At 44.2% G+C, this 14,075-nt stretch overlaps 1 protein-coding gene across 1 annotated transcript; it reads right to left on the bottom strand.

Annotated features, from left to right (window-relative positions):
- Positions 1–273: 273 nt before the first annotated feature.
- On the bottom strand, positions 274–13,596 carry LOC134805954 (uncharacterized). Its single transcript, XM_063779135.1, has 4 exons — positions 12,723–13,596; positions 12,345–12,616; positions 6,757–8,306; positions 274–3,810 (listed from the first exon to the last, which is right to left on the bottom strand). The coding sequence occupies exons 1-4, from the start codon at positions 13,523–13,525 to the stop codon at positions 274–276; spliced, it is 6,162 nt and encodes a 2,053-aa protein (XP_063635205.1). The 5' UTR covers positions 13,526–13,596.
- Between the last annotated feature and the right edge of the window lie 479 nt (positions 13,597–14,075).

Genomic DNA, 14,075 nt, shown 5'->3' with positions numbered 1-14,075 from the left:
GCGGGCGTGGGTATAGTAATAGTCGGCACTGAAGTTAAAAGCAGTTTATTAAACTTAAAGTACACGGATTACGATACAACAGTCCACTACACATTAAAATACTAAAACTGTTACAATTGAACAAAGCTATGATCGGTCGTAGGGTCGGATACGCGCATACGTTTATACACAACACAAAGCTGTCGACTACCGAACTAACTCGCGCGCAGCGCCCTCAGCGATCACGCGATACAACATGGCGGCACACGCGCCTATCATAAGTTGACTCACGGCTTAATCTGTTAAGAAGCGAGCCGGGAGTCGACCGCGATTGGTTCTCTTGGGAAGACGCTCACAAGGCGTGATATCCCTTTCTAACGCACGCGTGGGCGTGCTGTCCCTGTCACACGCTATAGACTCCCCCTCGAGTTCATCAAGACGCCCACGTCCGTGGACTCGCACAACACTCTGGTCTCGGTTACGTGGACGACCTCTATTTCGTTTTGGCACTACGGGAGAAGGAAGCACATCATCTCTACTATTAAATCGAACGAGCTGAGAGGAGTGATACTTGCCCAGAATCTCACCGGGTGAGCCAGGATCAGCGACCAGGTAAGTTGTCGGACTAACCTTCTTAACGACCAGGTAAGGGCCATCTCTTTTCGGTACAAACTTGGCAGAGACGTTCTTTGACGCATTGCTAAGAACGTGCGACTTAATGAGGACATTGTCCCCGACGTCAAATACATCACCTGGCTGACGAGATTTGTCAGCATGTTCCTTACGCCTATCCTGCTGAGCTTCAACCCGATCTCGTACTGCTGACAGAGAACTAATAAACGAGCGAAGATATGGCGTAATCTGCGGAACAAAGTTTTCTTTATCAAGGACGGCTCTTAAGTCATAACTAACCTCTATAGGAGACCTCATCTGCCGTGCAAACATGAGGTACGCCGGAGTAGCACCAGTCGCTTGACACACAGCACTATTCATGGCAAACCGGATTACACCCAGCTTCGTTGGCCACGATGTGTGATCGTTTCCAACCAGCTGCCCAAGCTGAGTCTTCATATCGCGATTTTTACGCTCGGCGGGATTCGCTTCAGGATGGTACAGCGGGAGGAGGCTCTGTTTGACTCCGAGGATATACATGCATTGTTGCATAACGGCTCCTACAAACTGTACACCATTGTCTGAGACTATCCTGCGAGGAAAACCGTACCTGAGAAAGTACTCTTCTACAATAGTACGCGCGCAAGCTTCGGACGTAGCTTCTTTCAGCGCATATAGTTCCACCCACCTTGTGGCGGTATCTTCTACTAAGAAAATCCAACGCTCTCCTTTCTCCCCTTCTGGTAAAGGACCAAAAAGATCGATAGCTACGACCTCGTTGCGTTGACTAAGAACCGGAGTTTGGAGAAGACCAGAAGGCTTCTCATTAGACGCTTTGTATCGCTGACAAGATACACAACTTTTTATGTATTCAGCGATGATACGACGCATACCTGGGAAGAAAAAGCGTTGCGAGATCTTGTGAAAGGTCCTCTCAACCCCTTGGTGCCCCGACAACGGAGAATCGTGGCATTCCTTCAAGATGTCAAGATGAAGCGAAATAGGAACCACTAGCTGCGGTTCTTCACTATCAACATCGGGATTGTACCTGTACAAGACGCCTTGCTGCATAAAATATCCTCTTTCAGACCAACGCTTTGCTCCAACGGCAGTATCGTCTGACGTACTCTCTAATTCTACTATTATCTTTTCCAGATCCGGGTCATCGAGCTGAGCACGACGCAGGTCTGTAGGGCTGCGTGCAGGTAAGTCCACGACGACCGCACATATGCCACACTGATCCTTACTTTCCTCTCCACACGCAGGACGACTGAGAGTATCGGCGACCACATTTGCCTTACCTGGAGTGTACTCGAACCGGATGTTGAAGGCCTGTAGTTTTAACGCCCACCGAACTAACCTACCTGAAGGCGACTTTAAGGTCAGAAGCCACTTCAATGGCTGGTGGTCGCTCCCAATCACGACAGGATGCCCTTCAATGTATCCTCTGAACCGCTCTACGGCCCACACGACCGCAAGAGCCTCGCGTTCTGTAGTGCTGTAGTTTCTTTCAGCTGGTGTGAGCAGACGACTGGCGTACTCGATGGGGCGTTCATCTTTACCTTGTCCTTGAAGCAAAACGCCACCGAGCGCGTAGTTGCTCGAGTGTGTTCTCAAAATGAACGGCCTCTGATAATCAGCCTGGATAAGAACAGGAGCTGAAGTCAATCGCTTTTTTAACTGCTCAAAAGCTTCCACCTGTTCCGGACCCCACATCCATACCTGGTTCTTCTTTGTCAGACGGGTCAATGACTCGGCAACAGCAGAGAAACTAGGGATAAACTTACGGAACCAAGAGCAGGTCTGCAAGAATGTCCGCAAGTGGCGCAGCGTCGAAGGGGCCTTCATGTCCAAGACAGCACGGACTTTGTCATCATCTGGCGAAATACCGTCTTGTGAAATGATATGACCAAGGTATTTTACCTTTTCACGTGCAAAGACACACTTCTCACGATTAGCGCGCAGACCAAACATACGCAATCTTTCAAAGACTGCTCGAAGATCCGCAAGATGCTGGTTGAAACCTTCAGAAATGACCAGCAAGTCATCTTGATACGCGAGCAAAGTCACTTGTTGGAGAGAAGAGCCTGAGCGGAGCCTGTCTATAAGCCGCTGAAAAGTGGACGGCGAATTTTTTAGTCCGAACGGCATACGCTTAAAGCGGTACGTACCAAAAGGAGAGACAAAGGCTGTCTTATCGCGGTCTTCCGGCCTAACAGACACCTGCCAAAACCCACTGCGCATATCGAGCGTGCTCATGTAACAGTTCCTCTTCGTTGACTGTACGAGCTCGTCGATCAAAGGCATTGGATAAAAATCCGTTTTGGTAATAGCATTAAGCTTGCGATAGTCCACACAAAAACGTACCTTGCCATTAGCCTTGGGGACCAAGAGTGCTGGGGAGCCCCATGGGGACTCGCATTCCTCTATTATATCGTCTGCCAGCATCTTCTCTATTTCCGCTCGCATTACCTCCTTAGCAGGCGTGACACGATAAGGCGGCACCGCGATAGGCGCATGGTCGCCCGTGTCGATCCTGTGCTCAGCAAAAGGAGTTGGCCCTCCCCCTGGCTCAAACAGGTCCCTGTTCTCCGTGAGCAACTGGGAAAGCAACTCGCGTTGTTGCGCGTCGAGCAACGTGGCTTCGTCCTCCCGAAGCACCTCTAAAGCAGCAACACACAGAGCGGGAGGTGACACGCTTTCAAACTGTAACTCATACTTTTGTTTACTATTTTCAGCGAAATACCAGAGATCGTCGCGAAAATCCACAATTAAATCAAAATCCTTAAGGAAGTCTATTCCTAAGAGAGATTCGTTACCGACGGCATCAGGAAAAATCACAAAACTAGTTTTTCTTGTCTTGTGTTTCAGTGTCACCTCCACCTCTGCGGTGAGTACAGTCATATTCCTACTAACACCGTCTGCCAACCTAACACTCATTGTTGACGACACTAACGGGTGTCCTTTACTTCGCAGGAAAGCGTATAACGTGTGACCGGCAACACTAGCCTTAGCCGCAGGATCAACAAGTGCAGAACCACTCGCCCCGAGAACATTTATAATCATAATAGGGCGGGGAGAAGCCTTGACATTTACCTGACAAACATTGATTTTATCAACACAAACTTGACTTTCTTGGACACAAAATAAAGTTTGATTATCATTATTACAAGACAGAGCTTGATTTTCATTATTACAAAACAATGTTTGTACATAATGCTACGGGTAGGCGGTGAGAATAAATAAAACTGTAGTTTTTAAAATAACGAACTAAATTTATTCTCCCTTAACTTCCGCCGCAAGCACACGATTACGTCGTAGGGTAGGGTACGTTCTAGGCCGGTACTGATTTTGCTCCGAGGACAGTTCCACCACGCAAGTACTCCCCTGAAGCTGCCGGAGCCACTGCGGGTTGGGAGACGGACGAGCTGAGGGACGTCAGCTGGGGCCGCTCAGGAACTGCCGGGCTGTCTTCACGGCTACGGTTCTAGCCGTAACTAGGCTCCCTGGAATTTATTTCCATTGTGTAAAGGAAAGTTCTTAATATGTCTCCGCTGACTGTACCCGGCACGGCAAGAAGCAAAGCAGGAAGCAGTACTGCGTGATGATGATGGTGAAAGTTTGGTGATGTGCGGAATGGTACAGTCAGACGGAGTTTACACTTTGCACTGATGTTATGTTTAAAAGAACAAGTTATAAAACAAAACTGAGTATAGGATCTAACGGTCAAATTTTGAATTTAAAAAATTACTGGAAATTAAATTATCTCATAGACTTTAAATAAACACAATTTAGCAATTAAAACGAGATGAAATAAGAGTGGAATGATTGCAAGAGTATCTAAATTAAGTGGCAAGCAAAATCACACAAAGAAATAGCATAGCAAAATAGCCGTTAGAAATAACATTCAAATCTACCTGCTTAGAATAAGCGTAAGAAATGTTCAACACTTACCCAAAGGGGATTTAATACACTGAATTTAGTGAAATAGTACTGAACGAGTACAAGAAAAAGAAATAATCTAAAATTCGTTTTTAAAAGTCGCCGGCTACGTCTAGAGTCGCTTGCGCGGAGGCAAAGCGAACGTGCGCCGGCTTCGAAAGCTAGATCGGTATGACCGGCAGCGCTGGTGAGTGGGCCGACGCGGGAGCAGGGCGCGGGGCGGGGAACGCCAACAGCCGGTTACTTCGAAACAAAGGAATGTTGCGCGAAGTACAGTGCGTCGCAGAAAAGAGGACACAAGTTGAGACTTGATACTAAGTATTTATATAATGTTAATGTGTTTTAATTTAAGTGTATTTTAGGTAAGTGTTTTATTATTAAGGTATTTATGTTTTTATTAGTATATTAGTTATTTAATAATTTAATTTAACTATTGTAAATGTAACCAAGGTTACGTAACGTTTTTACGTTACAATACGGCGCGTGGTCAAGAATTTTAGGTCATCTACATGAAATAAAATCCGCAGAACTAAGCACTTGTTAAAACGCTTCCATAAATCTTCATTCATACTTCACGCTTGCATAAAATACATTAGTAACTATTTGACAATCAAGAATAAGATTACTAACGCATAATTACAGAAAAAAAATGAGGTAACCTGTTACACGAACTTGAAACCCTACATGTGCTTTTGCTTAAAGGTGGTAGTACGCATTAAGCTAAATTAAATCAATAACTTCCCATATAACTAATTATATGACTATATATGACTAACGAAAGTAAAAAACGTACTATTTATTGAGACCTACTAATTTGAGGTCCTTTATATGCCAGGTACCTAAATCTTTACCTGACAAATCTTGCAAGACATATACTAACGGAGACTTCTTGGTAACAATTTTAGCTTTGATAAATTTTGGGGCCAATTTTTTCGTAAACTGTTTACCCTTATCACTTAAGAAGTAAGCGCGCTTCATTACGATGTCACCAACGTTAAATTCAGCAGGCTTACGTCTGGTATTATAATGAGACGTGTTCTTGACGTGAGCGTGCCACAGCCTACGTTGTACATCGTCAAACAAAGAAGACATAACACCTAAATTCTCTGCATAAATGTCACGCGGTAGGAACAACACTTCATCTCCGAGGTCGTTATCTGTATAGTGTGTTCCACATGGTACCAACTCGCGACCAAACACTAAAAATGCAGGGGTTCTATTAGTAACCTCATTTACAGAGCTATTTATGGCGAACTGAATCCGTGGAATAAACACGTCCCAGGACCTATGGTCATCCTGAACAAAGGTGGAAATACACGTAATAATTGTGCGGTTGTAGCGTTCCACTAGATTTACTTGCGGTGTGTATCTAGGACTATAAAACACGTTTGGGACATTAAAAGACTTAAAGAAATTGTCCATTACTTTCCCTGTAAATTGCGTGCCATTGTCCATTAACACCGTCTGTGGAACACCATGCACAAGAAATACCGACTCTTCTAAAATTTTAACTATTATATCCGCTGTAGCCTGTTTAATCGGAAAAATTAAACAATATTTGGAGAAGCAACATGTAACGACTAATATATAGTTGTTCCTTCCCCTAGTTGTTGGCAATGGACCCATCAAATCAATTGAAAGCATCTGAAACGGACGTGAGCATTGTTTCGGCCTCCCCATTTCCCCTAAGGTTTGATGGTTCTGAGCCTTATACGATAAACACTTATCACACGTTCCGATGAATTTGACGACATCCTGATACATGCCTGGCCAGTAATAGCGTAAAGCAAGTCTACGGTATGTCTTGAATATGCCCATATGTCCTGCAGTAGGCTCTGAGTGATTTTCACGAATTGCCTTTTCGCGTAACTCTGCAGGAACGACCAATTTCCAAGCAAACTCGGAAGTAAGTTCATGCTTGTTCCTAGACAAACGGTACAAGGAATCATCTTTAATGAGATAATTGGGAAAATCTACGGGATTATGCAAACAACCATTAAAGATATTAGTGTACCAATTATCTTGTGACCCTAAATGAACGTTTGTGGTGTTAATCGCACTAACCGAAATTCGAGACAAAGCATCTGGAATGACATTATCAACGCCCCGTCGGTGTTTAAGAATGAAGTTAAACCCAGATAAACGTATTCCCCATCGAGCCAATCTACCGGTTGGGTTGCTTATGGACAAGAACCACTTAAGAGCGCTATGATCCGTGTATACTGTGAAAGTCTGACCGTTTTCTATGTAACAACGCCAATATTCTAACGCCGTCACGACAGCCAGTGCCTCGCGTTCGGTGATACTATAATTTTTCTCTGCTGGTGACAAGCTCTTAGACATATACGCGATCGGGTGCTCCTTGCCGTCGATGGTTTGTGTTAGCATGCCACCGATCCCGTAATTGCTGGCATCAGTGTGTACCTCGAAAGGTTTAGAATAATCGGGACAACAGAGAACCGGAGAAGACACAAGACACTCCTTGAGTTCTTGGAACGCAGACTCAGCCTCCGAAGTCCATTTAAATGGAGGTGTGCCTTTCCTCGTGGAAGTCAATTTATTTAAAGGCCCAGCGATAGTACTGAATTTAGGGACAAACCGACGGTACCAAGTAGCGGTTCCAAGAAATCGCTTGAGGTCTTTGCTGCAAGTAGGAGTCGGAACTTTTAAGATAGCCTCGACCTTGGCAGGATCTGTATGCAGACCAGAACCGTCAACTACATATCCGAGATACTTAAGCTGGTTTCTGAAAAATTGACACTTGTCTAAATTTACAGTAAGGTTGGCTTGCTTCAATTTGTCCAAGACTCGTAAAAGTAAAGAAACGTGACTATTAAAATCCTGCGAGACGATGATAATGTCGTCAAGGTACGCAAAAACCTTGAGCCCGAACTCAGAAAACAACATGTCTACCAACCTTTGTTGAGTCGCAGGAGCATTGGTTAAGCCAAAGGCAGTTCGCTTAAAGTGGAAAGTGCCCCTGCTCGGAACGTAAAATGCGGTCTTATTCCTATCCTCCTCAGCGATTTTAATTTGCCAGAAGGCTTTGGATAAGTCGATGCTGGAAAGATAGCGAGCATCTCTAAGGTTATCCAAAATCTCGGCGATATACGGTAAGTTGTACGCGTCACGTTTTGTCACGGAGTTCAGCTTACGGCTATCTAGACAAAATCGGGGTTTGCCATCCTTCTTATCTACAATTAGGACCGGTGATGACCATGCACTCTCGCAGGGCTCGATTACGTCGAGTGAAAGCATTTCATCCACCTGTTCTACTAATATACGCTGCTTCTCGGGAGAAAGACGATAGTAGCGTTGGCGAATAGGACCCGAATCCCCAGTGTCTATACGATGCGTAATCACGTCAGTTACACCGAGTCCCTTGCGTTGAAAAGAAATGTCCTCAAACTGCCTAACAACATTGTCAGCTACCTGCTTCTGAGATTCATCCAATCTATCATATCCCTGAATGAAAGAACCCTGCTTCGGTGAAATGATAGTATTGTCAGACTTAGTATCGTCTGTAACAATGCTGCTAAGGTATTTTGGCAAAATCTGAAAGGCACGCCAGAAGTCATCTCCCAAAATAAGATTGTTTACAACACTTGGCACAACAAAAGCTTTTAAAATGTGTAATTTATTTTCGAAGTGCACCGGTATCATCATATACCCTTCGTTGCGCAATCTATGACCGCCAGCTGTGGTAACAGGGCTGAGAGTGTCCTTCAACACCTTTAAACCACTTTCAACAAGCACTTTATGAGCACCGTTGCCTAAAACCGTTATTGCGGAGCCAGAATCTAATAATCCGGAAATAGTAACACCGTTAATTTCAACTGGTACATAAGGTCTATCATCATCATCAAAACTGTCTTTCAGAATTGCGTCAATCCTATAAGCTTTAAAAAACAATTTTACTGTACGTAGCCAATCTTGCCAGTCATCTTTATCAAATTTGGCTATGTTAGTATCATTGACACAATTCTGAGCAACTAGTTTTTTGGAGACTGCTTCTTCTTCTTGTTGCAATCTGGACAGTCAGGTGCCTTGACATTCTCACGGCCACAACCGAAACACACCAAAATATCTTTGCTTGCTGTGCACTGTCGCAAATTGTGAGTATCCACACGACATCTTGGACAATAACGTGTCTTTGATGTTGAGGGAGTAATTGCATCTACATAGTTAGGTTTAGGTTTAGTAATATTGTTATTTGAGTTACTATTCTGTGTAAATGACCTATTGTATTGCTGCTGATTCTGTGAAAACCTGTTATAATTAAATTTATTATTGTTAAAATTTGTATTATTGCCGAAATTAGGTTTCGGTTTCGACGAACTACCCGAATACGCAAATTCAGGTGTTAATGTATCTGCAGTCGCCCTTGGAGGTTCTTTGAAGTGAGAAAGACGCGACTGAATACTCTCGTAATTACGGCATAACGTTTTTAACTGCTCGATAGATTTGATTTCGGAAACTGATGATAACGTACTCGTATAACATGGCCGGATGTTATGGAGTAAAATCTCAAGTTTCTCTTCTTCAGGCAAGGGTCTTGTCAAGCGGGAAAAGAGACCAGACATAACCGACAAGTAAATTATAATATTCTCGGTTTCTCCTTGCGTGCGCGACTTGATTTCATTGCCTAACCTATAGTCATAATCGGCCTGGCCGAAATCCTGCTTCAAAAGCACTACAAGATCGTCCCAACTTGTGACCTGCCCTTTGACGCTGCGGAACCAATGAAGCGCACCGCCCGTAAAAATTTCGGTACCGTTATGAAGAACTTTACTACTCGAGATATTCTTAGCGAGACAAAATTCAGACACACGTTCGATGAACGCCCGCACACAGGTCGTGCCGTCGTATTTAAGTTTTGATAGCTTGTTCGCTTCGCTGCCCTCGCAAGTTACTGTGACGTTAACCGGCGTTGACGACGTAGCCGCAACAACAGGAACATCGTTGCTATTAGAAAATAACGGGTCCGTGACGGTGGCATCTTTAAGAGAGCTAATCCGGTCTGAGCAAACCTTAAATAAAACTACGCATTGGTCATAAGCGTCCTTTTGATCCTTATCTTCGCACGCAATGCGGTTTAACCGGTGGTACAAGTGGTGAACTAAATTTTGAGCGCGAAGCAAAGTACTTTTGATTAACGGTTTGGAATCCAAGAAAGAATTTATTTTTTCCAAAACATCTGCAACGCCATCTATGTCGTCTTGCACATCAAAAGGACTGGCAAGAATATCCTCGGAAGGGAAAAGAGGCCCACACTTCGCAATTTGTTTACGCAATTCCTGTACTGTGGAACCTGGGGTCTCACCTCGAATTGCTACTTCGTACTCAAGTTCAGTCTTTTGAAGAGACATGAATTTAATGGGGAAAGCCATTGTTATTTTTTTTAACTAACAAAAATTGGGTAAATGTTGAACAAATTCAAAAAAACAACAAAATACTCTGTCTGTTACAACAGTAATTAAAAAAAATTACGAACGTTTTTGGTTGTTTTTCTTAAAAGCACGAAAGAAAATGTAAGAAGCAGAAGCAGAAAGAAAGAGAAAAAAAAAACAACACAAAAATAAAAATCAAAAAAGCGTTTAAATGCAACTAATGCGTACGGAGCGTAAATGTACAAAAAAACAGATTTAGTTAAAATTAAAAAACACACTCTAATATGGCCGACTGTACTAATGAAAAGACTACTGATAACGGTTACAATTAAAAAAATTGCCAAAGAAGTAACAAAAAAGATAATTCAACAAATGCGGCTGACTATACAGTGCGTACGATACAAAGAGATTGCAAACAAATTTACAACAATACACTACTCCGTACACTGTAGCTGCTGGCAACCAAAAAATAAAAAGAGGAAAAAAAAAACGTTTCACAAAAAATAAAAAAACCAAAACACCACACAAACACACAAACCACAGATACCCTCTCTCAGAGCAAAATCAGACCCTATTTAAAAAAACCGGGCAAGTGCGAGTCGGACTCGCGCACGAAGGGTTCCGTACCATAATGCAAAAAAAAAAAAAACAAAAAAAAAAGCAAAAAAAAACGGTCACCCATCCAAGTACTGACCACTCCCGACGTTGCTTAACTTTGGTCAAAAATCACGTTTGTTGTATGGGAGCCCCATTTAAATCTTTATTTTATTCTGTTTTTAGTATTTGTTGTTATAGCGGCAACAGAAATACATCATCTGTGAAAATTTCAACTGTCTAGCTATCACGGTTCGTGAGATACAGCCTGGTGACAGACGGACGGACGGACGGACGGATGGACAGACGGACGGACGGACAGCGAAGTCTTAGTAATAGGGTCCCGTTTTACCCTTTGGGTACGGAACCCTAAAAACCACGGTGAGGCGCCAGTGCTACGGGTAGGCGGTGAGAATAAATAAAACTGTAGTTTTTAAAATAACGAACTAAATTTATTCTCCCTTAACTTCCGCCGCAAGCACACGATTACGTCGTAGGGTAGGGTACGTTCTAGGCCGGTACTGATTTTGCTCCGAGGACAGTTCCACCACGCAAGTACTCCCCTGAAGCTGCCGGAGCCACTGCGGGTTGGGAGACGGACGAGCTGAGGGACGTCAGCTGGGGCCGCTCAGGAACTGCCGGGCTGTCTTCACGGCTACGGTTCTAGCCGTAACTAGGCTCCCTGGAATTTATTTCCATTGTGTAAAGGAAAGTTCTTAATATGTCTCCGCTGACTGTACCCGGCACGGCAAGAAGCAAAGCAGGAAGCAGTACTGCGTGATGATGATGGTGAAAGTTTGGTGATGTGCGGAATGGTACAGTCAGACGGAGTTTACACTTTGCACTGATGTTATGTTTAAAAGAACAAGTTATAAAACAAAACTGAGTATAGGATCTAACGGTCAAATTTTGAATTTAAAAAATTACTGGAAATTAAATTATCTCATAGACTTTAAATAAACACAATTTAGCAATTAAAACGAGATGAAATAAGAGTGGAATGATTGCAAGAGTATCTAAATTAAGTGGCAAGCAAAATCACACAAAGAAATAGCATAGCGAAATAGCCGTTAGAAATAACATTCAAATCTACCTGCTTAGAATAAGCGTAAGAAATGTTCAACACTTACCCAAAGGGGATTTAATACACTGAATTTAGTGAAATAGTACTGAACGAGTACAAGAAAAAGAAATAATCTAAAATTCGTTTTTAAATGTCGCCGGCTACGTCTAGAGTCGCTTGCGCGGAGGCAAAGCGAACGTGCGCCGGCTTCGAAAGCTAGATCGGTATGACCGGCAGCGCTGGTGAGTGGGCCCATGGTATAATAATATACTCCGCCTGGTACTCTATTCCCGTCTTTTCTAGGTCACCTAACTGACACGGGCCTACGTCATCATGCGACAGCGCTATATGATAATATGCGATAGCGCTATATATAGCGGCCATGTTGTTGTGACGTAGGCCCGTGTCACTCTGGGAATGGAAGACCATGTTTTATTAGACTATGAGTGGGCCGACGCGGGAGCAGGGCGCGGGGCGGGGAACGCCAACAGCCGGTTACTTCGAAACAAAGGAATGTTGCGCGAAGTACAGTGCGTCGCAGAAAAGAGGACACAAGTTGAGACTTGATACTAAGTATTTATATAATGTTAATGTGTTTTAATTTAAGTGTATTTTAGGTAAGTGTTTTATTATTAAGGTATTTATGTTTTTATTAGTATATTAGTTATTTAATAATTTAATTTAACTATTGTAAATGTAACCAAGGTTACGTAACGTTTTTACGTTACAATAACTAAAATCACCCACGGCAGGCGTAGGGTTACCTCCTCCACAGTGCGCGGGCGAAGGGTTAGCGCTCGGCGCGGCGCCGGCGCTTGTCCCTGGCACCGGCGCATCGCTTAACGTGCGCGCCGCTGCTCCGCGACCGGCGGCGTAAGTATCGCGCTCTCGCGAACACTCGTGAGCGCGCGCAGGACTTTCGCCGAGCCGTACGGCGGGAGTTTCACCGTGCCGAGCACGCGCCTTCGCGGCGTCGGGCGGCTGTGGTGATGCATGTTGCAACGAGTCGTGTCCGCTCAAACCGCCCTCGCGCGGGCTAGCGGCGTCGTCGACGTGACAGGATACTACGTCCCGCGAATAAAACGACAGCCCCGATTTAGAGTTACAGTTAGGACACTTGGACCGAATAACATTAGGGGCACCGCAACGAAGCGTAGGTACCTTCGGCGGCCGCAACACGTTGCTTAGCAACGCCGCCCGTACCGGTGGCGCGCGACCTTGCGCGATTCGGCGAAACGCTCGCTGCCGTAGAATTTTCACGGTCGTTCGACTTCTTTGCCGCAACGGGTACATGATTCTCTTTGCGTGAATCTTCAATACTTTGACAATGTTTCAACAATGTATCAAACGTATCTATGTTTTCTCTTTTTAATCTTTTTCTTATGCGGCGATCTAAGAGCCCGAATACCATATCTATTTGGACTCGCTCGCTAAGGTCTTCTGGTGGCAGTTTAGCTAACAATGCTCTGGCTTTCGAAACAAAAATCTCCGTATTTTGTTCACCTTGAACCAAAGAGAAAAGCTCTGTGTATATTACAAAAGGAGGGCGTCGCTCGCCGAAAGCACTTCGCAGCTTGTCGAGCGCATCTTCCCACGTCCTTACTTGTGATTTTACACCTTGCCACCAAACTCCTGCATCCTTGGTAAGCAGTAGCGACAGACCGCGAACAGCATTTTCGTCCGTAATATGCATGCACGACTTGTAACTTTCTACGGCATCCACGAAGCTTTCCAGGTGCTCCTCTTTGTTGCCGCTGTAACGCGCCGTACATTGTGCAAAGTTACCATTAGCTGCAGCGAACGTAGCAGCCGCAGCGATGGCAGCAGCCGTGGCGTCGGCCTGTGATGGAGTCGAGGACCTCACCTCGCGAAGCAATTGCTGACAAAACTCGTTCTGAGTCTGTTGCAAGGTGGTCAACACCGCCGTTAGGGCGTCCTGGTTCATTGTGATACTGTTCTCGTTGATTGATTCGGTGCTCCCTTGTGAACCCAACGAGAGTCTTCCATTACGACGCCGACGTGGAGGCATTTTTTTTAAACAAGTAGCGGCCGGTAGGTACACTTTGTGAACGCGTGATCGAACCCAAAAACGTTGGGCGGCCAGAATATAGCGGGCGTGGGTATAGTAATAGTCGGCACTGAAGTTAAAAGCAGTTTATTAAACTTAAAGTACACGGATTACGATACAACAGTCCACTACACATTAAAATACTAAAACTGTTACAATTGAATGTGATATTTCATAAGATTTCAAGAATAAATTATAATTATTTTGTGTGCGTTATGTTAAACTTATGGCATTCAGTGGGTAGTGATTAGAAATGTGATTTGTGTTTACCCGAATATTTGTTAATTAATATGTCGGTAGTCGCGAAAATGACCCTACTCTCCTACCCGCCAATTCAAATGATGAAAAAGTATAAATGTAACTTACCATGAGATGGAAGGGGCATTCTCGCTTTGGCGCTTGAACCGGTAACATTGAGTAGGAAGGC

Source organism: Cydia splendana, unplaced genomic scaffold, assembly GCF_910591565.1.
Source record: "Cydia splendana unplaced genomic scaffold, ilCydSple1.2 scaffold_92_ctg1, whole genome shotgun sequence".
Taxonomy (NCBI): domain Eukaryota; kingdom Metazoa; phylum Arthropoda; class Insecta; order Lepidoptera; family Tortricidae; genus Cydia; species Cydia splendana.
Note: the sequence above shows the minus strand (reverse complement) of the source record. Positions and strands in the feature narration are given on the sequence as shown.

Coding starts and splice junctions, on each gene's coding strand:
- LOC134805954 (XM_063779135.1), bottom strand. CDS start 13,525: ATGAACCAGGACGCCCTAACGGCGGTGTTGACCACCTTGCAACAGACT. Junction 12,617..12,722: donor GGTACCTACGCTTCGTTGCG/GTGCCCCTAATG, acceptor CGACGCCGCTAG/CCCGCGCGAGGGCGGTTTGA. Junction 8,307..12,344: donor GCCCGCGCACTGTGGAGGAG/GTAACCCTACGC, acceptor TAACGGTTTTAG/GCAACGGTGCTCATAAAGTG.